The 27,911-nt window shown below is 45.7% G+C and overlaps 1 protein-coding gene across 5 annotated transcripts in view; it reads left to right on the top strand.

The window, feature by feature from the left end:
• The window catches only part of UBXN6 (UBX domain protein 6), a 137,332-nt gene extending 116,938 nt beyond the window's left edge, over nt 1-20,394 (top strand). For 4 of the 5 annotated variants that reach the window (XM_073544032.1, XM_073544023.1, XM_073544013.1 and 1 more), the window contains 3 exons: nt 11,646-11,776; nt 13,653-13,798; nt 18,945-20,394. In XM_073544032.1, coding sequence (XP_073400133.1) covers nt 11,646-11,776; nt 13,653-13,798; nt 18,945-19,073 — 406 coding nt within the window. In that variant the 3' untranslated portion in view covers nt 19,074-20,394. The remainder of the gene's footprint in view (nt 1-11,645; nt 11,777-13,652; nt 13,799-18,944) is intronic. The other variant, XM_073544042.1, reaches the window with a different exon arrangement.
• Nucleotides 20,395-27,911: the final 7,517 nt, after the last annotated feature.

Raw genomic sequence — 27,911 nt, 5'->3', positions numbered from 1 at the left:
CGGACAGATACAGCATGTCCGAAAAGCAAAGATGCTCACGTTCTTTTACGCTGCATGCATCTCTTGTCGGGCTGCTTTTCCGCGGGCGCAGAGCAAGCGATTATGCGAAGCCTGCAAATCCGAACGCGCCCAGGAGCCCTCCCCTGCGACCGTGACCAATCTGTCAAATCCCCCGGAGTGGGCCCTATCACTGTCACAGTCCATGGCGTCGCTTATGAGAGCAATAGAGTCCCTTCAAGCCCCAGATAGGGGCAAGGACAATGGCTCGCCGGCCTTAGAGGGAACCTCCACCTCACAAAAGCCTCCGGCCTGCAGGGGCTGCTCTCACTCCAGGCAGACCCGGAGGAAACGAATCCACACGGTGTCGCCCAGTCCATCCGGTGCCTTGGCATCCGTAAGCTCTGCTTCTCACTCCCCATCACCAGTGGTTGATAGCGAGCAGACCTCAGGTTGCGACTCAGACGAGCCCCTTGACCTGGACACTCCAGGGTCACGTGAAGCAGTGGACAACCTCATAGAAGCCGTCAATCAGACCCTGGGGATTGAGGATGATCCCACAGCGGCTACGGGGCATAAAGTGGCGTTTAAGCGAGTTAAGCGCCCACACAGAATTTTTTCCTTGCACCCGGAGTTTGAGGATATAGTGCAGCGGCACAGAGAACGTCCAGACAGGCGTTTCTCGGGTCAAAAGGCGCTCGAAACAAGGTATACGTTTGCTCCGGACCTCCGTAAAAGATGGATGGAATCCCCGATGGTGGATCCTCCGGTTTCGCTCCTAGCCACTAGACCTTGCTATCCATCCCTAGTGTTTCCTCGATTAAGGATCCCACGGATCGCCTTATAGAGAGCTTAGCTCGCTCAGTATATGAGGCATCAGGGTCAGCACTCCTCCCTCGTTTGCAGCAACTTGGGAAGCCAAGACTATGATATCATGGTCAGAAACATTAAACAAGGTCGCGCAGGAGCAGGATCTACCTGCAGAGATTTCGGAGGTCGCAGGTCAGATGGCGATGGCCGGAGACTATGTAATCAAATGCGTCTTTGTATGCAGCCAATTGCTCGGCACTTGCTGCCGCTAATGCAATTTCTATCAGAAGAGCCCTATGGTTAACACTAGGACTACTGGACTCGTGACCCCGCCTAGAACTACTGAAAGGAGTCATTTTGACTCCTTGCTTGTTTTCGTTTATTTTTAGAGTTTCATTTGTGGTTATTTATTAATAATTATATTTTTTGTAATGTATTATTATTGTGAGATCCAACAGTAATGCTTTTGATTGTTTTTCTGCTTTTTCTTATTTTTCTACAGAAAATAACAATAATTATAATAGACGTTTTTCAAACATTTTTTTTTATTCAAGTGCACACATATAAACAACAACTGAAGAACAAAAAGCAGAGAAAATGTAGGTGGAGGAGCATAAAAATGAAAATATGGCGCAGAATTCACCTTCTAAACATTTGGTGTTTCGCATTTTAGACATTGCCTTTGATTTATGGCAGTACATTGCCCACACAAAGACTTACCACAAGTCTTACAATTGCCGACAGATCTATTTTTCTTGCACTTTTCTTTGATCTGGCAAAATTTTGTTTGAACCATCACTTCTGAGCATGTAGAAACTTGGGACGTGGAACCCTTTTCCCTATCTGTGACATAAGGACCACTCAACTCTCTCACAAGCGTTTGCAAAAATGCCTTGCGTGACATTTTTTGGTGGGTAATCTCCTTGAATATTATCCATGCATTTATACCCGCAAAGTCTAAGGCATTTTCAAATGCATGAACAGGCCATCTCCTTGTGCATGTTCGTGTGGTATATTTTCGTGCCATCTGATCCACTACATCTACTCCATATTTTGTTTCATTGTAAAACTTTACCGTTTCTGGAGTTTTTTTAGGGGAATCAGACGCAACAACAACATCTGGATGGACGGAACTCAAAATGACAACATTTTTGTTGGGCTTTCCTTGATATACTGTAAGTGTAAAATTGTCTTCATTTCTAAACACTTTAGTGTTGTACAATTCCTCTTTCATGGATTTTATTTCTTTAGGCACTTCTCGCCTTATCTTGTTCAGTGTTCCCACGTTGGTTGTTCCTTTGCTTTTTAGCTGTTTAGCTAATTTTACTGAAGTAAAATAATTATCGGTTGTAACATTGCGACCTTTTTTCAAAAACGGGTCCAATAACTTCATTACCACATGGTCACCTAAACGGTCCTCAGCACGGCGTGTGTCATCTTTTGCCTAGATAAGGGAAGCCATTTGCCAGATATTTGCTCTCCTTATCAACAGCTAGCCAATATTTGTGGCCATATTTATCTGGTTTGGAAGGCATGTACTGCGTGAATGGACACCTAGTTTTGCTTGGGAAAAGTTGCTCATCCACTGTTATGTATGGGCCAGGTTTGTAACACGCAATACAATTTTCAATAAACCTGTCCCACACAGTAGAAAATAGAGCAAACTTGTCCGTTTGCAGTCTTTCCGATCGAGTAGATTTCTCATCAAATCTGATAAGATAAGAGCCTAGAGTAAACAATCTATTTTGTTCAGTATTACACAGTAATACAAGCAGGTAAAACACAAGGAAAATGTGAAAAGTTGACATGTAAATTGAACTACATCTATATGAACATCAGGGTAAATAAGACAGAGTGAAAAAATTATGCACAAAACTTTATAGCAACATTTAGTGACAAAAGGACCTCAAAATATAGTAGGGAGTCAAAATGACTCCCTTCAGTAGTTCTTGGTAAATTTTGAAAAAAACGCGCAAATTTTTCACCAAAATTATTTATTCTCACAAAATCTTTTTTCACATCATATTTGAGGAAAAGTCACCGAGTTTCAAGCCGGAATTCTGAAAAATGTAGTCACAGAAGAGAAATAAAAAACGAAAGGAGTCAAAATGACTCCATCAGTAGTTCTAGCCGATTCTTCTTCTAAGAAGTCCTTGACTTCCTGCCTTATCAGTGTGGCCGCCTATTTGGGGAGAAGTTGGATCAACTTATCTCTGACTCCACAGGAGGAAAGAGCGGGTTTCTCCCTCAACAAAAGGTCAAACCGCTTTTTCGTCACCAGTTTCAGGCACGTTTTCGGGCCTTTCGCAACACCGGGTGGACTACAGCGGCCAATTCCGCTGCCTCAGGCCGCCCCAACCAGGATTGGGAGCGGCAGGTCTCATATAGAGCCAACCCATTGGGGAGCAGCCCAGATCGAGGGGATCCAGATCCCAAAGATCGTCGGCCAAATGACTCGAGGCCTTTACCAGACGACACCAGCAAGGTGGGCGGCCGCCTACTAAGGTTTTTCCATGTCTGGGTCAATGTCGCTCACGACGCATGGGTAAAGGAATTGGTGGCCTCAGGTTACAAAATAGAATTTGTCAGATACCCTCCAAGACTGTTTTTTCTTTCTCGGCTTCCCAGGGTGGATGCCCAGGCAAGGGCTCTATTGGGAGCCATCAAATCACTCCAGCACAACGGAGTCATTGTTCCAGTGCCGGAACATGAAAAAAATCAGGGGTTCTATTCCAACCTTTTTGCGGTTCCCAAAAAGGACGGGTCTGACAGGCCTGTTTTGGACTTGAAGCTTCTGAACAAATTCATCAGGATCAGACATTTCCGGATGGAGTCTCTCCGGTCAGTTATATCGGCCATGGAGCAGGGAGAATACTTGGCCTCAATAGATATCCAAGACGCATATCTGCATATTCCCATTTTTCCTCCTCATCAGAGGTTTCTACGCTTCGCCATCAGCGATCTACATTTTCAGTTCGTAGCGCTACCCTTCGGGCTAGCCACGGCTCCCAGAGTGTTCACAAAGGTTATGGCAGTTGTCATGGCCATACTGCATTCTCGAGGCATAGTCGTCTTGCCTTATCTGGACGACCTCTTGGTCAAAGGCCCCTCAATATGGGCATGTGAGGAAAATGTCAACATCACGCTAGATACTCTTGCCCGCTTAGGGTGGTTGGTCAATGCGAAGAAGTCATCCCTTGTGCCAGCTCAAAAGATCTCCTTCCTAGGAATGATTTTCGACACTCGCTGAGGGTTGGTATTTCTCCCTCAGGAAAAGGTGCTAGCGCTCCGGCAGGGAGTCCGGACACTTCGTCAACCAGTCCCTCATACCATCCGATCCGGGATGAGGAGTCTAGGGAAAATGGTGGCAGCGATGGAAGCGGTACCCTTCGCCCCCTACAGCACGCCCTTTTGTCAGCTTGGGACAAGAATCCCTTCACGCTCGATCGGCAGTGCCGACTGTCCTTTCAAGTCAGGCAGTCGCTCGGATGGTGGTTAACCAGTTCCTCTCTGACCCAGGGGAAACCCCCCCCCCCAGACCATTGGTTGGTGATGACAACCGACGCCAGTCTCCTCGGCTGGGGAGCGGTGTTTCGCCACCACACGACCCAGTGACGGTGTTCGCCACAGGAGGCACGCCTCCCGATCAACTTATTGGAGATACGAGCAATTCGGCTGGCGCTGCAAAAGTTTCATCACTTTCTCGCAGGCCGCCCTGTTCGGATTCAATTGGACAACGACACGCGGTGGCTTAAATAATTCACCAAGGGGGCACCCACAGCAGAGCAACCATGCGTGAGGTGGGGCACATTCTGGAGTGGGCCGAAGCAAAAAGGTGATTTCGGCTGTCCACATCCCGGGCGTGGAAAATTGGGCGGCAGACTTTCTCAGCCGGCAGGGTCTTGCGTCCGGAGAGTGGTCTCTACATCCCGAAGTCTTCCGGCAGATAGGTCAGCGGTGGGGAACTCCAGATGTGGACCTGATGGCGTCCAGGGTGAACGCCAAGGTGCCCACATATGTCGCTCGGGCCAGGGACCCGCAGGCAATCGCTTGGACGCGTTGGTTCTGCCATGGAACCAGTTTCACCTCCCATATCTATTTCCCCCGCTGCCACTACTTCCGAGGGTCATCAATAAGATCAAGATGGAAGGGGTTCCGGCGATTCTGCTGGCCCCAGACCGGCCCCATCGGGCGTGGTACGTAGATCTAATGCAGCTCCTTGCCGACGTTCCTTGGCGCCTACCAGAACGCCCAGATCTACTTTCTCAAGGGCCGATTTGCCACCCGAACTCAGGGGCCCTGTGTTTGATGGCATGGCCGTTGAATCTTGGTTTCTAACCCAGGCAGGGTACTGGGGCAAGGTGGTCGCTACAACGATTAGCGCCCAGAAGCCTGCTTCAGCACGAATTTACCACCACACCTGGAAGGTGTTCTTTGCTTGGTGTCAAGGCCGCGGTGTTTCTCCGCTGAGATTCTCGATCCCCAACATCTTGACTTTTCCCCAGTCGGGCTTAGACTCAGGCTTAGCCCCAGGTTCCCTCAGGAGACAAATATCAGCCTTATCCGACCTGTTCCAGCGCAGAATTGCTACCATTCTGCAGGTGAAGACTTTCAACCAGGGAGTCTCCCACTTGGTACCTCCCTATAAGGCACCTATGGATGCTTGGGACCTTAACCTGGACCTAAGTGTTCTGCAGGACGCTCCTTTTGAACCGCTTCAGGATATCTCCTTGAGGTACCTTTCCTGGAAAGTGGTGTTCCTAGTGGCCATCACTTCTATTAGGCAGGTTTCAGAACTGGCAGCCTTATCCTGCCAAGCCCTGTTCCTCACTTTCCATAAGGATAAGGTGGTGCTCAGACCAGTCCCTCCTTTTCAGCCAAAAGTCGTGTCCTCTTTTCACATTAATGAAGATGTTGTCTTGCCTTCATTTTGTCCAGCACCGGTGCACCGTGTGGAAAAGGCTCTTCACACGTTAGACCTAGTAAGAGCCCTCCGGAGGTACGTGTCGAGGACGGCACCCTTTCTTCAGACCGACATGCTGTTCGTGCTCCCCGAAGGGCAGAGGAAGGCACTCGCTGCCTCAAAATCGACCATAGCCAGATGTATTCGGTTGACTATTCAGGAGTCCTACCGCATTAGAGGCACGCCAATTCCAGCAGGGATCAGAGCGCACTCTACTCAGGCAGTGGGGCGCCTCTTGGGCGCTTCGGCACCAGGTTTCGGCGGAACAGGTTTGCAAGGCAGCAACCTGGTCCAGCCTGCACACATTTGCCAAACATTATAATATCCATGTTCAGGCCTCGGCGGATGCAAGTCTGGGTAGAAGGATTCTCCAAGTAGCGGTGGCGCACCTTTAAACAAGAGGTGCATGTAGCTTGGATCGGTGAGTCAATCTCCCACCCAGGGACTGCTTTAGGACGTCCCACAGTATCTGTGTCGCCCAATGAGGTGAAGGAGGAGCTAACCTCTTTTTTTCACTTAGTGTCAGCCTCCTAGCGGCGGAAGCATACACCCACAGCATCTGTGTCCCCCCAATGAGCGTCTCGGAGAAAAGGATTTTACGGTGCGTTATCACAAAAATCCATGTTTCGTCTCTGACGGTACCACGTAAAAAAATGTTAATCAAAAAACAACCACAGAGATTGTGCTCTCTCTGTGGACATGGGTTAGCTAGGACTTGGCCTAAGAAAATGTGCCAGTCCTGTATAGATTAGACTATTTTTGAAGAGTATAGAAATTTTACCTCTAGTTTGAAATCCCTGTCCCACTCAGAAGAAGCTAGGCATAAGAGTTGGAGAGCCAAAAAAATCTCTCCGTCTGTCTGATAATTCTGCTGAGTTAGATGGAAGTTTCAGTGCGAATCCTCATCAAGTTCCACCTCATCTGAGAGTGGCACGGGGAGTGGACATTCCATTCCCCTAGAAGAGGTGGAGAATTTAGTAAGGAAGCTTAGGTCCACAATAGGGTTAGTAGACCAGAAGTCCAAGAAATCTGTTCAGGACATAATGTTTGGGGCCCTGGATCAGAAGAGACATAAGATCTTCCTCATTAACGAGAAACTTCAAGGGCTTATTGACAGAGAATGGGGAAAACCGGGGAATAGATTACCCTTTCCTTCTTCTGTCAAGAGGAAATGTCCCTTTGAGGAAGAGGCTACAATATCCAAAGTTCCTAAACTTGATGTAGCAATTTCAAAGGCCTCAAGAAAATCTTCACTTCCCTTTGAAGATATGAGATTATTAAAGGACCCCTTATAGCTTTGCCTGCTGAATGTGATTTTTTTTTTTTTTTCAGTACATGTAATAGTCAGTATGTAAAATTGGGGGCAGGTCAGTGAGGAATCAGTGACCTGTCATAAGCCATCCGTATGAATAGCTAATCAGAACACCACAGGCCGCCCCAGAGCACAAGCATCTCATTAACTGAAAACTGAAAATAAAGATTAAACAACCACACGACGGATTTCACCACCCAAGTTATTATTTTAATCAGTAATGGTGCCAACATGACAGTGTCTATAGGTTACTCAGCACAATCATGCTGACAGGTTTCCTTTAAACTAACATTACATAATTACATAGGTTGAAGAAAGACTCAGGTCCATAAGTTCAACATTTCTCCACCAATTACCATATTTTTCAGATAAGACTCACTTTTTTCCCCTAATTTTTTTGGGGAAATGGGACTGCCTCTTATAATCCAATTGTAGCTTACCGGCTGTGGTGGAGTGGGATCCTGGGTCACTGCTGTCAGGAAGCTGACAGCGACGGCAGGAGTAGGGCGATGCTGCAGGCCCCAGGCTAGTAGGTGGTGTTTTGTGCTCTGCTGAAATTTTTTGAAAGCCTGGAGCCCTCACATTTTCCATGGTTTTCAATGTGGTGGACTTCAGGAAAATGACCATCTGTTGCTGCAAAAGGAAGCAAAATGGGGGTAAGAGGAGGATAATTGCGCTGCAAACAAATGTGGATAGCAAAATGACTTAAAAGAGCATAGAATAAAAAAATATATAATCTTGATTCTTGAACCAGGAGACAGATACAAGTGGAGGAGTACGTAGAGGTGGACGAGTTAGGGGAGGAGATATCCAACACGTTTTTGTGGGGAGGGGGCTTCTTTTTAGTTAGTGGGCGGGGGGCCCAAAATTAAACAAATGGAAAGTAGAGTATAACAATGGCTGAGTGCAGCTAGTATTGTTGTTTAGTCAGGTGGAAACACAGTCAGTAGTGCCTCTACCAGCGTGCACTTGTACTCACGCATTTTGTGATCCCGCTCCAGTGACTGATGTAATGATGGTACATCGTCCTTATAGCGGGGATCCAGCAGGGTGGCCACCTTGTAGTCAGCAGTGGTAACAATCTGGGCTAGTCAGCTGTCATTGCGCAGGCATATCAGCATGTATTGGCTCATTTCTGCCTGGAGGCAACGACAAGCTGTCCTCGGGAGGTGTATAGTCTGCATCCTCTGTGAACCTAGTTCTTCCTCGTCATACTCCAAAACTGTCCCCTGGCTGTACAGTTCACTACCTGGCAACAGTTGGTACAAGAACCCACCCTCTGAGTCATGTGTGGATGACTGTGTGAATGGACCCTATTCCTTCTCACCTTCCTCCTGTACCATCTCCTCATCCATGATCACCGGAAGTGTTTTTTTTTCCAGCTGTCATAGAAATGGTATAATAATGCTCATGATGGTGTTATCATCTCTGGCAATGTTGGTGGATTATTCTAAGCCGCTCAGCTCTGCACACTTATCCCACATCGAGGCCCACTCATTGGTGATGAAGTTTTGTTGTTCCGCAGGGCGACTCAGGCGTGCGTGCTGGAGCTTAAACTCCAATTTTGCCTGCTGCTGCTCGCACAGTATTCAGCATATGCAAAGTAGAGTTCCACCTTGTTGGTACGTTGCATATGAGGTGGTGAGCAGTAAGGCAGAAGTGACGTTGCAGTGCAAACAGGCGAACAGTCGCAGGGTGATAACGCCGAAAGCGCCAACTCACTGCCCTTACTTTCAGCGGCAGCTCTGACATATGTAGGTAATTTTAAGGAAGCTCTGCACCACCAAATTCAGAATATGCACCAGGCAAGCGATGTACGTCACACCAGCTAGACCCAGAGCTGCTACAAGATTTTCTCCGTTATCGCACACCACCAGGCTGGGCTTGAGGTTCCCCGGCACTAACCACTCATCCGTCTATTGTTTGATCCCCGTCCGCAGCTCCTTCATTGTGTGGGATTTGTCCCCCAAACAGATAAGTTTCAGAACAGCCTACTGTTGTTTCCTCCTGGCTGTGCTGAAGTTGGTGGTGCAGGTCTTAGTGTGACCTTAGGAGGCGGTGGCGGAAGCTGAGTAGGAAGCAACATGGACAGAGAGACGTCCAGCAATCCTCGGTGGTGGTAGGACATGCCCTAGAAAGTTTTTTGCCTCTGTCCCAGCCGCCACTACATTTACCCAGTGGGCAGTTAGGGAAATGTAACGTTCCTGGCCATGCTTAGTGATCCACGTATTTGTGGTTGTGTGGACCTTGCCACTGATGGTGTTGCACAGTGCACACCTGATTTGGTCCGCAAGATGTGTGTGCAGGGTAGAAATGGCCCACCTGGAAAAGTAGTGTTTGCTGGAAACATCATACTGCGTGAGAGCCACAGTCATCAGCCTTTTAAAACTGGCCTTCTCCACCAGCCAGAATGGTAGCATTTTCAAGGGCCAGGAATTTGGAAATGCTATCATTCAGTATCATTGCTCATGGGTGGGTAGGGGAAGTATTTCCTCTTTCTCTTGAGAGTTTGGGGGATGGAGAGCTGAACACTTCCATGGGACCGTGTGGAGGTGCTTGTTGACACTGGTGGTGGTGATGTTGTCAGATCCTCTATTTGCGGGGAGGCAGGTGGCCCTGTTGATCGTAAGTGGCAGGCAGAGTCAGAGACCTCAGCAGAAGAGGCAGCGCGAGGAGGCACAGATCTCTCATGCTTTTTTATTTTATGTACTCCACTGCACCTCATGTTTGGAATTTAGATGCCTTTTCATGCAGGTGGTGCTCAGATTCAGAACATTTATACCTTGCTTCAGGCACTGACGGCACAGTGTCTAAACCACCTGTATCTTGTCATCAGCATATTTCCTGAAGAAATGCCATGCCGGGAGTTCCTTTGAGCTGGCTTTGGTTTGCTCATTTCCTTGGCGCAGAGGGCATTAGCAGCCAACGTACTGGCTAGGGGCCGCCTGCTGTGCTTCTGGCATTCTGCTGCCTTTTTTGCTGTCTTTTTTGCCACCTCCTCTTCCTCCGAACGGCGTACGTCACTAGGATGGCCTTTGTGCAATATGAGATTTAGGACCTCATCACTCCCCGCATCATCTTCCACCCACTCCTCACCTCTGCCCTCTTTGTCAGTCTGCACACTGCAGAAAGACACTATAGTTGGTAACTGTGTTTCGTCATCTTCTGAGATGTGCTCCAGTGGTCCGCTGATCATGTGAACCAGCCCTCCCACGTACTCATCCTCCAACATAACAAATATCAATGCACTACTGGGGCAGGGCCAGGTGGATGGGCCACAGAACCCAAACCAACACAATCATCAGAAAGCAGAAGAAACTGCTGCATGACTTGGGGCTCTGGCTGCTTGGCTGATTTGCAAGGGGGCGAGGTGGAAGCTGGATGACCATGGTCATCAAGTTCCAATTGTGCACTTTCTGGAAGGGCCCGAATTGAAGACAATGTGAAGGAACTGCAGGCACTCTCAGCCATCCAATCTAACACCGCCTTAACAAATTCAGACCTCACCATTCGGCAAGAGGTACTCAGGCCTTCAAAATATCGCAGAACGTCCTGTTGCCTACGTGCACCTGAGGAAGGTGTTGCACTTGGACACGTAACAGAGTGCAGCAGACAGAATGTGCATCAGGGTGCAGCAGACAAGATGTGCGCCAGGGTGCAGCAGGCAGGATCAGCACCGGAGTGCAGCAGGGACTAGTATGCAACCTTATACAACATAGACTGAAAAACAGGATGGTTGCTCAGGCACCTCCCCAGTGGAGAGGAAGCAATATATACATAATGCCTCTCAGCCATTGGCTGGGGAGGAAATAGCAAGTGCACGCACTAGCCCTTTAAGAAGGCGGGAGCGCTCTAATGACATGGCTGGAAGCTCTACTGGGAGCATGCAAAGCATGGGGAAGGGAAGAACCAACCGCAGCGCCGGTGAGTGAAGTGGCATGCCGGAGCCCCTACCTGTCAGAGCAGTACTCTGGCGTGGTGCTAGCACTAACCATTTAAAAAGGTCCCTTAGTCTGTTTCAGTTGACTCCACAATCATGGGGAAGACTGCTGACTAGAGATGAGCGACTTTGCCTTTTTTAGGGTCGAGTCGGGTTTCATGAAACCCGACTTTCTCAATAGTCGAGTCGAACGAAATCGGCCGACTATCGTGAAAAGTTGAAGCTCCGACTGAAACATGAAACCCAATGCAAGTCAATGGGGAAGCAAAGTCGGCAGGGAGTGGAGGACAGTAAATACACCTACATGTCGGACCGCTTTTTTAAAGTGCGCGAAAACTAACTCTCTCTCTCATCTCGTTGCCCACAGTGTACGTCCTTGCTCAGTGGCTGAAAAAGTCACGTGCAAGCATTCTGGGAAATCCGACTTTGGCGCTCGTTTTGCCGACCGCATGGCCGACTTCACGCTGTGGTCGGGTTTCGGTCTGGCGAAACCCGACTTTGCCATAAGTCGGCGACTTATGAATCTGGCCGACCTGTTTCGCTCAACTCTACCATCCACAATGTCATTAATTAATAAGGAGTTTAAAAAAAAAAATCAAACTTTTTTTGTATCTCTATCGTAGGACAGAGAAATTAAAGCAAGATTCTATGCTGAAGACAAAAGCGATGCGGGAGAGAGAAGAAAGACATGAAATGAAGAAATATAAATATACTGTTCTGAGAATCCGGTTTCCAGACGACTATATATTACAAGGTGAGAGGACGCTTTAGCGATTATAAGGGCTGTATAGGAAAATTCAATTGGATAACACAATCAAAATATTTCCTTAAAGCAAATGACTACTGTCCCTCACCTAAAAGCAGCCTAGGATACAGAAGTCCTGAGAGCATGAAAATATATATTCTTCTTTGAGTTCTTCTTTAAAATATAAAAAGTTGTTAAAAGACAATGACAGTATGTTTTGATGGGAACATGTAATAGCTTCAGGGTCACTGATTGCAGCCTTGTGGCATGAATGTAAATTTAGGATCCATTTTGGCTAAATTAGCAGTTTACTAGTTGCAGTGCGCTGTGAATGCTGTGACCGTCTCCCACCATTGATTGACAGCTCTTTCCCTACACGCAGTAAAGAGGAGATTGCTGTCATTCCCTGTTGGGAGGGCAGGCAAGTAAAAAGCTCATGAATATGCCACCCATGGCTAGTGTTAAAGGGCTTGTCCACTATTTTTGGTCATAAATATAACAGACCTAGCGTCACTAGTGATCAGCAGCCATATGTAAACGGTGTACAGTGCGGAACACCAGAGCTCCGGTACACTGTTTAGTTTTTGATGTTGGGTTCTGCAACCTAGGTTCTACGGAAGAGAATAGGAGCTGCCACTGACCGTCAGCTGCCACTAAACTGTGATGTTCCATTCTGTCTGTCTTCTAGTCCAAAAAAGACGGTATATCCATCCGGCTGCTCTTTAGAGGTGATAACAGCTGATTGTTTAGGGCGCTTTGTGTTGGACCCCCACAATGTTATCTTGATGACCTATTTTATGGATGGTTCATCTGTATGAAAGTGCTGGACAACCCTTTTAAAGCCCAAGTCTGCATAGGTGACTAACTGTTAGCCTGCCCAAAATATAGCATATTTTCACATACATGGTGCAAAGCTTGAATCGTTGCCCCCTGAAACTACTACATGACAAGTTTCCTTTAACACTCTGACATATATCTTTCATGAAGCTGGTCAGGGTGTTTGGAGTGACAGGCAGGTGACAGCTGTTGAATACAGGGATCATCTACAGCTTACCGCAGCAGAGTTTTTCTCCGATTATTGCAGCTTAACCCATAAAATGCTGAGTTATACCATCTTGGTTACACAGTTTGGAGTCCATTGACCACACACTCTCACCACGGCCTTTAATACTGCCACGCTGGTTCCCTTGTGAAGCCCAGCCACAGACTGGTTTTCATAGAAGATCCTGATGTGTTCTACATATTGGTATATATCAGTATACTGTATATTAAATGTCATCAAACGCAGGTTCAAGTACCTTTATAGCGCTAAAAAAATAAAATTTTCCTAGTTAAAAACAAATAAGGTAAATAAGCTGAATTTGTGCTGCCGAGTCCATAAATGTTCAAAGTATCAAAATGAAGAGAGATTTAAAATTGTGGCGGTTTTTTCCTAAACACTTATGGAAGAAGAGGAAGAAAATATGAAAGGCAAAAATGAAAATTGTCTGCTTCCTTAAAGGGTCAAATAACGCCAGGAGTCTTAGTTTAAGCCTTCAGTTAGTTTATATGCAGAGAGCACCAAACTCAAAAAATGTTTCCTATGAGTCTAAACTGGATCGGAAAAAAAAGGCTTCACCCTTGTCCATAAATTGTACCTGACATTGCAGCTCCACAACCTATGGACATGGGTGGAGCCATTTTTGGAAGAAAGCCGCCATGTTTTTCTAATCTTGTACAACCTATTGTCCTCCTTTTATATGATTATATTGAATCAGAGCTGTTTGCAAAGTGGTGAACATACATGGTCCTCCTCTCTGGGCATGGCTGTGGGACATGCAAAAATCACCAACATTTCCAAATTACTAATTTTTACCCTTTTTTCAAATGTCTTCTGCCAATTCAGGTCTATTCTATCCCCAGGAAAGGTTGTCTGTTTTGGTCGATTTTATTCGCCAGCATCTGCAGAATGACTGGCTTCCCTTTGAACTTGTTTCTCCAGGTGGTCAAAAGTTGGAAGATGAACAGGCTACATTTATTGAGTGTGGTTTGGTAAGTAAAAGTTATCACCTTGTTAACAGATTGAATAGGATTATTGGCGGAGCTGATATCATTTTTTACTTATGTGAAATTTCAGTTGAGTTAAGGAAAGCTTGAGTGAGTCAATGTAGCTCATTGTAATTAGAATAAAAAAATGATGTGGTTAATGGGTAATAATCGGAGATGAGCGAATCGATTTGATGCATTGTAAAGTCGAATAATATGCAATTCTTTTGAATCGCTTAAAATTACACCACCATTCTCCACATTGCAGAAGTAGACATTTTCCCATGACCTCGGACTTTGCTTGGTGACCTTCCGCATCCTCCTCATACTGCCTTGCAACTACTCTGTCGCATAATATAGCAAAGTAAATTAGGAGGGATAATTATAGTCAGTATAAAAAAAAAAAGCTGGAAATGCAGCAGCCATTTTGTGGTGATTCTGGCTAGTGAGAGGATATCACACCAATATTGCAGAAAGCACAAAAAGCATAAATTATGTGACTGCCGTACAAAGAGTGTGTTCAAAGAAAAAAGGAAGCACACTGAAGCGCCATAACATGAAATATGAAAAATGAATTGCATTACTGCATTAGAAGTATGAAAATTTGAGAAAGTTTAGCACATAAAATGGCCAATCTATGTGTACCTGGAAGCCACGGTAAGGAATTTCTCGTTTTCCAGGACCCTAACCTAATGCCAATTTTCACTTAGACTAAAGTCTTCCTCTGCATGGGATCCTATGTAAATCCTCTGTTTAGACTGAAATCTATATCTCTGTGGAGAGGTGGTGGCCCTGCTTTGATTAAAAATGCCTGCAGCTAACAGGTGGAGTGCTCAGTCAGAAGGTTAATGAATACAAATTTCAAAAAACTGTCCATCACATCCAAGCATAAACATAGTGTGAACAGGTGCTTAACCTAGAGTCACCAACTCCTATACATTCACAGAAAAAGGAAGCACACTGTAGCGCCATAACGTGCAAATTGAATTGCATTACAAGTATGAAAATTTGAGAAATCACATTTGGGGGTTTCCATCTAAATCTCCAAGGGATGTGATTCAGATGAAACACCTAAGATATCCATTCACTATAATGAGGCAGCAGAGTTACTTTGGACTCTATCTGGCCTCTGTTCAGTGGTGTGCTTCTTTTGAGAGGTTCACAAAACTGGCGGTCTGTGCTTTTATGCATGCCTAAAAAGACGGACACTGCTGGATCACAGGTCAGACAGCATCAAGAGTGCCTCCATCTGCCTCAAAATAAGGAGTCTTCTGCCTGGGGGTTTCATCTGAATTACACATTTCAGAGATTTATTCGGAAACCCTGGGTATTATAAGCGAAAAGGCAGAGCGCAGGATAAATATAAGCTGAGCCTTACTTGTGAGGCAGAATGAACAAATCAACAGTAGGTGAAGAATGTTTTATTTATTATTTATGCCATTCCAGTTGTGCAGGTTGGTGTTATTACAGCAACACCAGATTTATTATGGGTTTTTAGGTTTGGCTGTTGTCAAAACTCAAAAAATTTTTTTTTTTTTTTTTTTTTTTTACAAAAACAAGTTTTTGCATCACAACATTTTGAGAGCTATAATTTTTCTATATTTTGGCCGACGGAGTCGTGTGAGGTCTTGTTTTTTGCAGGACAAATTGATGCTTTTATTGGTAGCATTTTCGGGCACATGATTTTTTTTTTTTTCCTTTCTATTCCGATTTTTGGGAGGCAGAATGAACAAACACAAGCAATTCAGGTTTTTTTTTCTTATTATTGCCGTTCCACGTGTGGTAAAATTGATAAGGCAGCTTTATTCTTGGGGTCAGTACAATTACAGCAATACCACATTTATACAGTGCCTACAAGTAGTATTCAACCCCCTGCAGATTTAGCAGGTTTGATAAGATGCAAATAAGTTAGAGCCTTCAAACTTCACACAAGAGCAGGATTTATTAACAGATGCATAAATCTTACAAACCAAAAAGTTATGTTGCTCAGTTAAATTTTAATAAATTTTAAACATAAAAGTGTGGGTCAATTATTATTCAACCCCTAGGTTTAATATTTTGTGGAATAACCCTTGTTTGCAATTACAGCTAATAATCGTCTTTTATAAGACCTGATCAGGCCGGCACAGGTCTCTGGAGTTATCTTGGCCCACTCCTCCATGTAGATCTTCTCCAAGTTATCTAGGTTCTTTGGGTGTCTCATGTGGACTTTAATCTTGAGCTCCTTCCACAAGTTTTCAATTGGGTTAAGGTCAGGAGACTGACTAGGCCACTCCAACACCTTGTTTTTTTGCCTCTTGAACCAGGCCTTGGTTTTCTTGGCTGTGTGCTTTGGGTCGTTGTCTTGTTGGAAGATGAAATGACGACCCATCTTAAGATCCTTGATGGAGGAGCGGAGGTTCTTGGCCAAAATCTCCAGGTAGGCCGTGCTATCCATCTTCCCATGGATGCGGACCAGATGGCCAGGCCCCTTGGCTGAGAAACAGCCCCACTGCATGATGCTGCCACCACCATGCTTGACTGTAGGGATGGTATTCTTGGGGTCGTATGCAGTGCCATCCAGTCTCCAAACGTCACGTGTGTGGTTGGCACCAAAGATCTCGATCTTGGTCTCATCAGACCAGAGAACCTTGAACCAGCCTGTCTCAGAGTCCTCCAAGTGATCATGAGCAAACTGTAGACGAGCCTTGACATGACGCTTTGAAAGTAAAGGAACCTTACAAGCTCGTCTGGAACGAAGACCATTGCGGTGGAGTACGTTACTTATGGTATTGACTGAAACCAATGTCCCCACTGCCATGAGATCTTCCCGGAGCTCCTTCCTTGTTGTCCTTGGGTTAGCCTTGACTCTTCGGACAAGCCTGCCCTCGGCACGGGAGGAAACTTTCAAAGGCTGTCCAGGCCGTGGAAGGCTAACAGTAGTTCCATAAGCCTTCCACTTCCGGATGATGCTCCCAACAGTGGAGACAGGTAGGCCCAACTCCTTGGAAAGGGTTTTGTACCCCTTGCCAGCCTTGTGACCCTCCACGATCTTGTCTCTGATGGCCTTGGAATGCTCCTTTGTCTTTCCCATGTTGACCATGTATGAGTGCTGTTCACAAGTTTGGGGAGGGTCTTAAATAGTCAGAAAAGGCTGGAAAAAGAGAATTAATCCAAACATGTGAAGCTCATTGTTCTTTGTGCCTGAAATACTTCTTAATACTTTAGGGGAACCAAACAGAATTCTGGTGGTTTGAGGGGTTGAATAATAAATGACCCTCTGAATAAACTTATCACAATTTAAAAAAAAATTAAACAAAGAAATAACATTCTTTTTTGCTGCAGTGCATTTCACACTTCCAGGCTGATCTACAGTCCAAATGTCACAATGCCAAGTTAATTCCGAATGTGTAAACCTGCTAAATCTGCAGGGGGTTGAATACTACTTGTAGGCACTGTATGGTTTTTTTAATGTTTTGCCGCTTTTATACAATAAAAACTATTTTATTGAAAAAAATTGTTTTAGCATCGCTTTATTCTGAGCTATAACTTAGTTTTTCCACAGTTGGAGCTGTGTGGCAGCGTGTTTTTTGCGGGACAAAATGACGTTTTCAGCGGTACCATATTATTTTGATTTGCCTTTTTGATCACGTGTTATTCTACTTTTTGTTCGGTGGCATGATGAAAAAGCATGGTTTTTTTCTCCCTTTTTTAAATGGTGTGCACTGAAGGAATTAACTAGTATGACAGTTTTACAGTTTTATGGGTCGGGTTGTTCCGGATGCGACGATACCAAATATGTGTTTGTTTTTTTTTCTTTTTACATAAAAATATGTATTTTTTTTGGTTTATTATTTTTTTCTGTTCATATTTATTTTGAGATTTTTTTTTAATAGTTTTAAAACATTTTATAGCTTTTTTCCTTAGTCCCTGTATGGGACTTCGGTTTTTATTTCTCTGATCTCTGGTTTCGTGCTCTGCACTATGCATGTATTACTGTGTATGATACCTGACAGTTTTACACAGGCAGATCGCTTGTTAGACAGCTGCTGGCTGAGTCTAACAAGCCCACCGTAGCTGGCAGACCAGGAAGGCATCATGTGACTTCCAGCTGCCATGACAATGCTGGATCGACCGTGGTGTGATCAGATCTCTTCATGGGGGGCATCGGAGCGGTGAGTATAGCAGTGGTCTCCCTCTGCTATCTTCTAAATGCCGCGAACGCGGCATCTAGAAGTTAGCAAAGGGTTAACATTATTGGGATCTGATCCAATCAGGTCTCAATGATGTTACCTGTCAGAGCTACTGCTCTGCTCAGAATCGCAGCACTTGCAGGACTCTGGGGGTCCTAAGTGATGCGAAGGCTAAAACGTTGGTGCTGAGTGAGCGGTTGAGAAGTGGCTAAATGGAATCTGTCACCAGGTTTTTGCTACCTGGATGAAAAGAGACCCTGATTCCAACGATGTATCATTAAGTTTACTGGGTACAGCAGTTGTGACACAGAGTTTTTAGATGTAGCATACAGCAGAGCTCAGAAAGTTGACCCCAACCACAACCCAGCTTTGTGTGTACATTGTCTATTGACAGTGAGCTGCTTATCACAGGTGGGTACGTGGTCGGTCTAGCTAGCCTGTAAGATCAATTGTAGCAGAGATAATCTTTTGGTGATAAAACCTTCATTGTAGTAACCAACATTACACAGCTCTATAAGTGACAAATCCCTGAATTCATGGTTTTAACCCCGTCATCACTTACTTTATTGGGTACAGACATTCTGACAGAGTTTTTAGATTTGGCAGTGCAGAAGAGCTGAGAAAGCTAACCCCGCTCTGTATGTACATACATATAAACAGTGAGCTGCTTATCACAGGAGGGGGAGAGTCTGACTAGGACTCATGCACTGCTGTAGCTTCTTTATTTCGAGCAGTGATAATCACCGGGTGATAAAACCTTCAGTCTAAGTAAACAACAACACACAGCTTGGCATGTGACACATTGTTGAATTCAGTGCTTTAATCCCTATATCATGCTATCCTCAGATTACATAGCAAAAACCTTCTCACAGATTCTAGTCATTGGAATATGCCTTCAACTAAAAGATGATGCTACAGCTCCGCTACAAAGATAAATAAGTTAAATCTTATATTGTACTTATGAATATTAATATTTGCAGGTTCCATCCGCATTGTTAACATTCCGATGGGATGAAGCAATCTTGGCTGACATGGAGGCTACAGATGAATATAAAACAGAGAGTGTGCTGAAACAAGATCTGCTATCCACTGCCAGCGCTCTTACATAGACAGTGACATTTTCCACATAGTATCCAGAAGAGAAACGAGATACATAATTTTATGTTAATGAACTGTCTTGGCGCCTGTTGTATAAAAAATCTATATATATGTATATACAGCGTATTCTTCTGCAAAATTGCTTTTATTTTATAGGCACCATTTGTGTAACAGCTATTTATATAATGCCGCAGGTAAAAGATCCCTTTCTTCCACCAATCATTATTTGTGTTAAAATCTAACTTTGTTATTGTTCCTAAACATACTATACACCAAAGATATACATTCGTCCCTGTATGCTCCATTGATTGTTCAGCTGGTAATGCCTGCAGTGTATTCAAGTCACTAAATTCATAGGGACCATATTGCGGTAGGAGTTTGTACGTTCCCCCAGTGTTTGTATGGGTCTCCTCAAGGTACTCCAGTTTCTGCCCTAACTTCAAAGACCTAGCGATAGGGGATTTAGATTGTGATCCCAGCTGGGACAGCAATGACGATGTCTATAAAGAGCTGTTGGATTAATTGTGCTGTATAAGCAAGTCAAATTAATAATTAAAATCCTGTCAACCACTTGGTGGTGTTTTGAATGGGAGATGTCATGAGAAGTGATACAATTTATTTATTTCCAAGAGGAGTATTGCACGGCCTTATAAGTCTCCTTACCCTGGAATATCAGGCATGTCCCTCTCCACAACGAGAAACGGCCCAAGTCAGAGGCCTCTCATACAGCCAAACTAGATCTCATGCTTTGCACTATCTAGGGTAACAGGAGGAGTGCCTAGATGCTTTCCTGAGCAGGCATACATATGTCAACAATGTGGTGCAGACACCCACAATTAGGGACAACACATAAGTTACCACCATGCAGGTTACCCAGTCATCTCCGTCATATATTCTGAAGTGTGTTCCACTACAACTGTGCAGTAATATGCTAATGGGAAATACATGGGAGAATGCTGTATACTTTCAACCTGTGTATGTTGGTATGGGTTAGTAGATTTATAATGTGTTTAACGCAAAAAAAAAATGCTGGTAGAAAGGTTTCTTTTAGTCTATGGAAATATTTTAAGGTTGTGTTCACATGTTGTTGGCTATATTGCGTTCTTTTGGCACAATCACGACAAGAAAAAAAAACACAATTTCGGTGTCATTTTCTAAATTTGCAAAATAAACTTTTACTACAGTCATTGCAATGTGTGAATGCAGCCTAAATAATTACTGTAATCTAATTTACCAAAACGACCGGTTTTCAGTCTGGATGTTTTCACATTTTGTCAGTTGTGAAACAATATACTTCCTGTTCCAATAAAGCAGACCACTTTTGCTTCTGAATTCATCAATACTTATTTGATACTTGGAGGAACCACAAACCGAAAGGCACAGATGGTGCTTCAAAAACTTTTTAGTTTGCTTTTTTCATATCCATGACTCACCTCGCATTCAGTGAGATATAGTCACTTGGTATACATTACAGTGCAGCAACTATTTGGGTAGTGATGAGCGAGCATGCTCATGTGCTAATAGCGTTCCAGCACACCGAAGATGCTCTATGTTCGAGTCCCCTGGCTGCATGTATCGTAGCTGTTTGACAGCCGCAACACATGCAGGGATTGCCTAACAAACCGGCAAAATTGCTGTTGTGCACATGGACAAGATATATGCATGGAGAGAACCTCATGTAGAACTGAAAAACCTGTAATTGGGGACTGACATTTCTGTGCATTAGGGAAGAGTCAGACGGCGGTATAACTCGAACAGCGATCGCAATGCTCTGCTGGTCATTGGCTCTCCCAACCCGTGCGTGACAGCATGTATTTCTATGCAGCGGTCACACTCTGGTCGGCAGAGTCAACGGCTAGTCCGAGCATTGCGTTACGATACCTGTCCAAGTTATACAGCTATCTGACTGTGCCCTAAAAAGGAGTATCTACATCACCCACCACCTCTCCCAGGTTGCTCGCAGGCCTCCCGATCTTCCCCCTTAGTTTCTGGTCACTGCATTCTGCTCTGTTGCAACCTGTGTGCTTCCTTTAGCATTGTACTCTGAGGTTGTGACCTCTGGATTCCTTTCGACAAAGTCCAGATTCAAGTGTAGCGGATTAAAGGGTGAAAACTACAGAAACCTTTTTGATTCTGCATGGAAGAAATTTTCTTTTGGCGTGCTAAGGCCTCATTCAGACATTGATTCTTGCGTATGAGAGCTGGCTGTGATTTTTACAGATAGCACTTATACCTGCTATAGTCTATGGGGCAATCCACATGTCCTATTTTTTTTTTCCATCAGACCAAGAAGTCCGTGGAAAATCACAGGGACATGTTCGCTTTTGATCTGAGGGTAGGATCAAAATCGGCAATGCAAATTAATTGGTCCGTGGGAATATCAGAATGCACAGTGTACTCGATTTTTACACTGAAACCAGCCATAAGCATTAACGACCATGTAAGGGGGCTTGATTGCTGCCCTCTCCTTTTGTTGGAAGAGAAAACTTCCAGGGGTCTGTCATCACCTTACTACTCTCTGACCTACTGAGAACATAAGCCCAGCTTAGCATGCATCTGGGAAGTGGGGTCTGGGTAGCATTTCTCCAACATCTATCTAATGTGCATAGCCAGATCAAGAAGAGTCTGCTGAGAAAAAGTTTCCTAAAAGTAATAGTCGCTTGCCTAATGTAATGGTCTCGTGATGTTGTAGAAACTTCATAGCAGTTGACAGTAGCCTCTGCTTTCTGTGATTCATTTGTAATGATGCAGCGGAAAGCTGAGCTGGCGTTTTGAAGCCGCTTCTCAGTAGACACATCTCTAGCTCATTAAAAACAAAAATGATGACAATTGCAGCAAATATTTCTAATTTTAGATGTTTATGCTCGTACTGTAGAGCACTGTGCTAAAGGTTTAGGCAAAAATGCTGCAAAGTAAGAATGCTATCATAAATAGAAATGTTAATAGTCTGCATTTTGTCCATTGATAAAAATAAAGTGAATGAACCAAAAGAGAAATCTAAATCAAATCAATATTTGTTGTGGACACCCTTTGCCTTCAAAGCAGCATCATGGAGGCCATGGCTGAGTAAGACGTGTTTCTCTCAGAGGCCTCTACATCTTCAGTGCCTCTGCAGAAGATATCCTCAACGTAAAAGCAATTGAAGACCATCCTCATCTCTTCAGGACTCATCTGTTCCCCTTTGGAAAACTCCTGGATTATTAGTTGAACTATCCTGGGTGAAAACGGGAGCCAGCAGCTAACACAAACAGCTGAGCCTGAACTCTGCTTCCTCTGGACCCAGAGAGGATCAACACAATTCCAAGGAACACCTTCCCCACATCTATGGACCCCCAGGATCCAGAGGATCTTAATTCCCAACCTTTTACAAGACCCTCTTGGCCTGTCAACAGGAAGAAAGGATCCCTGCAGCCGTTGCTGTCCCTGTCATTCTGTGCAAGTTACATACCTTCTCCAGCTCCATAGGTGACCTCCTCCACTTCCACAGATCTTCTGGACTCTAAAGGAAAGACCATTCATCCCATCATGGACTCTGCAGAATCAGAAAGAAAGTATGTCCACAGAAGTCCTCTGCTGATGTGCTGCCTGCTGTGCTCACGATAACTCAATGCTTCAATGCTTAAAAGTGACACTTCTCCTGGCCTTACAGGTTCCTCAATTAAAGGGAAAAATATTAACAGTACTAATTAAACAGCTTCACTATCTGAAGATCTCCATACTACTCCTAAATGACATGTTCAAAAAGAACCTTTGAGCAAAAAGGATATTTTTAAGGACAGTCATGCTGAGAACAAATCTCTCAATAAATCCCTTATGGTTGAAGATAGAAATTCTGCAAAAAAGGGCCGAGTAATAAAAATAATAAATATGCGCCATTACATTACACATTAGATTCCTCTCCAAATATCACACCATTTAACCCCTTTCCAACATTGGGCGTAATAATTCATCCATGTTGGACTTTCCCTATTCGGTGCGGGCTCTGGCGCTGAGCCTGCACCTTTCTGGGCAAATGACAGCTGATCTATGCAGCTGACGTGCCTGCAACAGCTGCGGGTGGAATCGCGATCCACCCGCAACTGTTAACTAGTTAAATGCCACTGTCAATCTCTGGCAGCGGCATTTAACTCACGCTTACAGGAAGCACGTCACTAATCCCGCCCATCGGTGACCCAGTCACAAGATCGCGGGTCACCGATGGGTCAGCATGACCACTAGTGGCCTGCAGCAGACCTCTATGGTTGTCATTGCCAGATTGCTATGACTCATGGTCAGCGCTCAAAGCAAGTGAGCATTTCTGCTACACACGTGATCTGATCATTGCCTGTATGTAGCAGAAGCAAGAAAAGTATTGCAGCTTCTAGTCTCCCATAGAGAATATTAAAGCGTGCAAAAAGTTAAAAAAAAGTTTTTAAAATTATTGCAAAATAAAAAAAATAAAAGGTCAAATCACCCCCCGTTTGCTTCATTCAACTTAAAACAATTTAAAAAAATTTAAATATTCACATTTTTGGCATCGCCGCGTTCAGAATCGCCCGATCTATCAGTATAAAAAAAATTAACCCAATTGCTAAACGGCGTAAGGAGAAAAAAATTCAGAACGCCAGAATTACATTTTTTTAGTCACAGCTACAGTGCAGGAAAAAAAATATTTCAGTCAGCCACCAATTGTGCAAGTTCTCCCACTTAAAAAGATGAGCGAGGCCTGTAATTGACATCATAGTTAGACCACAACTATGAGAGTCAAAATAAGAAAACAAATCCAGAGAATCACCTTGTCTGATTTGGCTCTATGAAGCCAGAGCTATCAAAGTAGAATGGGGAGTAGATGAATGGAAAACAAGTAGTTGGGAACGTGTATGCAAATGATTGTCCCCGTCATGAAGCAGAGCGCGCCTGTGCTTGGTTTGAACAATTATTCTGTGCTGACAGTCGTTTTAAAAGGGAAACTGCAGTGTTTTGGGGTTTTTTGTTTTTTAAGTAAATAGTTAGATAATCACTTTTAATACAAAATTAAATGTACAACTTAAAAACAAAACTTAATTTATTAATTTTTACTTCAGCCACTGAGGGTTGCCATTTGCACTAGGGGGTGTGTAAAGGCCCCGCTACACATAACGATGTCCCAGCGATCCCACCAATGATCCGACATGATGGAATCGCTGGGACATTGTTAGGCCGATCGCTGGTGAGCTGTCACAAGACAGCGATCAGGACCAGCGACGCTGGTTTCTAATGTAAACATCGGGTATCCAGGACCCGCGGCTCCTGTATACCCACTGTTTACCTTGGAAACCGGCGTACATGCTATTTTCCAAGGTAAACATCGGGTATCTAAGAGCCGCGCGACTCCTGGATACCCGATGTTTACCTTGGAAACCAGCGTCGCTGATCGCTGGTCTCTCGCTGCCACATGCAGCGATGCGTGCTGGCTAGCGGGACACCAGCGATCGAAAAATGGCTTAGGCCGATCGAGGACGATCAGTGATAACGGGCAGGGGGGTCGGTCGCTGATCCCCGTCACACACCGCGATCTCGCTGGTGAAATCGCTGTGGCGTCACAAAATCGGCGATCTCGCTAGCGAGATCGCTGTGTGTGATGGGGCCTTAAGTGTTTGAGCATGATACTTACCTCAAATATGGCAGCCTCTGGACATACAGTTTGGAAAAAAAGTAGTCAGCCACCAATTGTGCAAGTTCTCCCACTTAAAAAGATGAGGGAGGCCTGTAATTGATATCAGGTAGACCACAACGATGTGTTAGGAACGGCGGAAAGCACTAAAAAAAATATAAATAAAGTGCGTTCGCCGCTTGGGGTCCACCGTGCGGTAGATGGTATAACCACTGCTAGACGGTAGCAGAGCAATATGGCTGAGGTGCGCATGGAGTTAGCCTTCACCCTGGTGCGCAAAGCAATCGCTGTTTAGTCACAGAGATGGCAAAAACATGAAGTACTGAGCCTGTTAGGGTCACAGGAGTTCAGAGCAATAACACACACGGTAAGCGGTCACAGGAATAGCCCAAGATGGCGGCACTAAGTCCTTCTAAACCTACCGTGTGTGTCCGAGTATATAGCGTTGCAGCCGCAAACGCTCAAGTGGGCTGCTACTGCAGCGCGGCGTGAATATTGCCGCTCAACGACACTGCTATGGCGCAGGCATAATGTCGGACGCTAGCAGCTGAGTATGGAGCAATAGCGTGCTGGCATTGGTAGTAACTCAATCCCTCACACAAGCGTATTATCAAAGGGAAGGGGTTTCAAATGAGCCATTCACCAGATCATGCATCCATCAAACATTCAATCAGCAGCATGTCTATACTAGCGCATGGCGGAACAGCCGTGCGCGCCTTTTATAACAGCCGGGACCTTCCGCACGCCTCCAGATCTCTGAGATGGACAAATGAGATTTGGAGCAGGACCTGAGCACATGACTCCCGATCTCCAATGGGAGATCGTCCCATGAGCATGCTCAGTAAGTGGAGAGAAGGACTTAGCCTCAGGAGAGATTTGCTGCAAGGCAATCTCCTCTGCAGTGGATAAAGAGCAGGAGACTGCAGAATGTGAGGGTCTGGATTCCTGCATAGCGACCGCAGAAACCTGACTCCTAACATTACCCCCCCTCCTAGGGCCCCCCCTCCCTGAGACTTCCGACCCGCCAACTTGTGCCTTTTAGTGGCATAGGCCTCAGACTCGTCCGAAGGCAAGTCTGATGTCCGGGTAGGTGACAAGGAAACCCGGGACACGCGGAAGGCATCAGGGATGGCAAGATCGCCAGGTTTGAGAAGGGACACATGGGAGACAACGGGAGCGGAAGTTAAACTGGGACGCCGCCGTGTGTCGGCGGGCGTCGCCACTCTCCGTTTGGAGAGGCTATCCCGTGAACAAAAGGCACAGGCCCGAATATATATTTTTTACATCCCGAGCCCTGTGCGGCCACTAATAAGACCCAGCCAGGAGTTTTGTGATCTGCATATAGCCGCAGTGACCATCCCTCCTGGAAGCGTGTGCCCACGCGAGAACCCTCGGCCGAAGGTGATGAGGGACAAAGGTCTTACCAGGCGGCACAGAGTTTGGCCGTTGCGGGGCGCTGTTGTCTGGAGCAACAGCATGTTGACAACGGTAACCGCAAATGGAGTCTTGTGCCGGACACGCCTTGAGAACGGCGTGAGACACCTCCATGGGCTCAGGGGGTGGAAACTCTGGCTTGGGTGGTTCCAGAGGCTCAAAAAAGTTGGGAGCTGGGGTAACCTTCCGCTTGGATTGAGCACGCTCCATACCGCGCTCCGAAAAACGGAGGTCAGTGCGGGTGGAAATGGCAATCAGCTCCTCCAAAGTTGCGGGTACCTCCCTGGTAGAGAGAGCATCTTTGACGTGCTCCGTCAAACCTCTCCAAAACACATGGATAAGGGCTTTGTCAGACCACTCCAGCTCGGAAGCCAGTGTCCGAAAACGAACGGCATACTGACTAACCGAGAGGGATCCCTGGATCAAAGCCAGAAGCTGAAGAGAGGTGTCGTGCGTGACCCGTGGACCGAGGAAGACCTGCTTAATAGCTGTTAAAAACTGAGCAGCAGTCCGAACCTCTGGGTCACCTCGCTCCCATAGTGGCGTAGCCCACTCCAACGCTTTGCCCGACAGAAGGGAGACAATAAACCCCACCTTGGCCCGCTCCGTAGGGAATCGCGCAGCCAGTAGCTCCAACTGGATAGAGCACTGGCTGATGAAACCCCTACAGGAGGCGCCATCGCCTGAAAATTTATCGGGCAATGGGAGGCGGGTAACTGTCGGCACGTGGGAGGATGTGGACATACGCTTAACCGCGTCAGTGATTGCTTGCACAGCAGCTTCGGTGGATTGCGCAGCTGAGTGAGCCCTCTCAAGAGTGGCCAACCGGCCCTCAAGCTGCCGAATGCACTGCAAGAGATGCTGCTGTTCTGCCATCACTAGCCAGACCCTAGCGCTAGTATAATGTTAGGAACGGCGGAAAGCACTAAATAAAAATATAAATAAAGTGCGTTCGCTGCTCGGGGTCCACCGTGCGGTAGATGGTATAACCGCTGCTAGACGGTGGCAGAGCAATATGGCGGAGGTGCGCACGGAGTTAGCCTTCACCCTGGTGCGCAAAGCAATCGCTGTTTAGTCACAGAGATGGCAAAAACATAAAGTACTGAGCCAGTTGGGGTCACAGGAGCTCAGAGCAATAACACACGGTAAGTGGTCACAGGAATAGCCCAAGATGGCGGCACTAAGTCCTTCTAGACCTACCGTGTGTGTCCGAGTATATAGCGTCGCAGCCGCGAACGCTCAAGTGGGCTGCTACTGCAGCGCGGCGTGAATACTGCCACTCAACGACACTGCTATGGCGCAGGCGCAATGTCGGACGCTAGCAGCTGAGTATGGAGCAATGGTGGGCTGGCACTGGTAGTAACTCAATCCCTCACACAAGCGTATTATCAAAGGGAAGGGGTTTCAAATGAGTCATTCACCAGATCATGCATCCATCAAACATTCACTCAGCAGCAAGTATGTCTATACTAGCACATGGCGGAACAGCCATGTGCGCCTTTTATAGCAGCCGGGACCTTCCGCACGCCTCTAGCTCTCTGAGATGGACAAATGAGATTTGGAGCAGGACCTGAGCACATGACTCCCGATCTCCAATGGTAGATCGTCCCATCAGCATGCTCAGTAAGAGGACAGAAGGACTTAGCCTCAGGAGAGATTTGCTGCAAGGCAATCTCCTCTGCAATCTCTTCTGCAGTGGATAAAGAGCAGGAGACTGCAGAATGTGAGGGTCTGGATTCCTGCATAGCGACCACAGAAACCTGACTCCTAACACTATGAGAGT

Source organism: Dendrobates tinctorius, unplaced genomic scaffold (genome assembly GCF_039654945.1).
Source record: "Dendrobates tinctorius isolate UK_male_01 unplaced genomic scaffold, ASM3965494v1 ptg000011l, whole genome shotgun sequence".
In the NCBI taxonomy this organism is placed as follows: Eukaryota; Metazoa; Chordata; class Amphibia; order Anura; family Dendrobatidae; genus Dendrobates; species Dendrobates tinctorius.
Note: the sequence above shows the minus strand (reverse complement) of the source record. Positions and strands in the feature narration are given on the sequence as shown.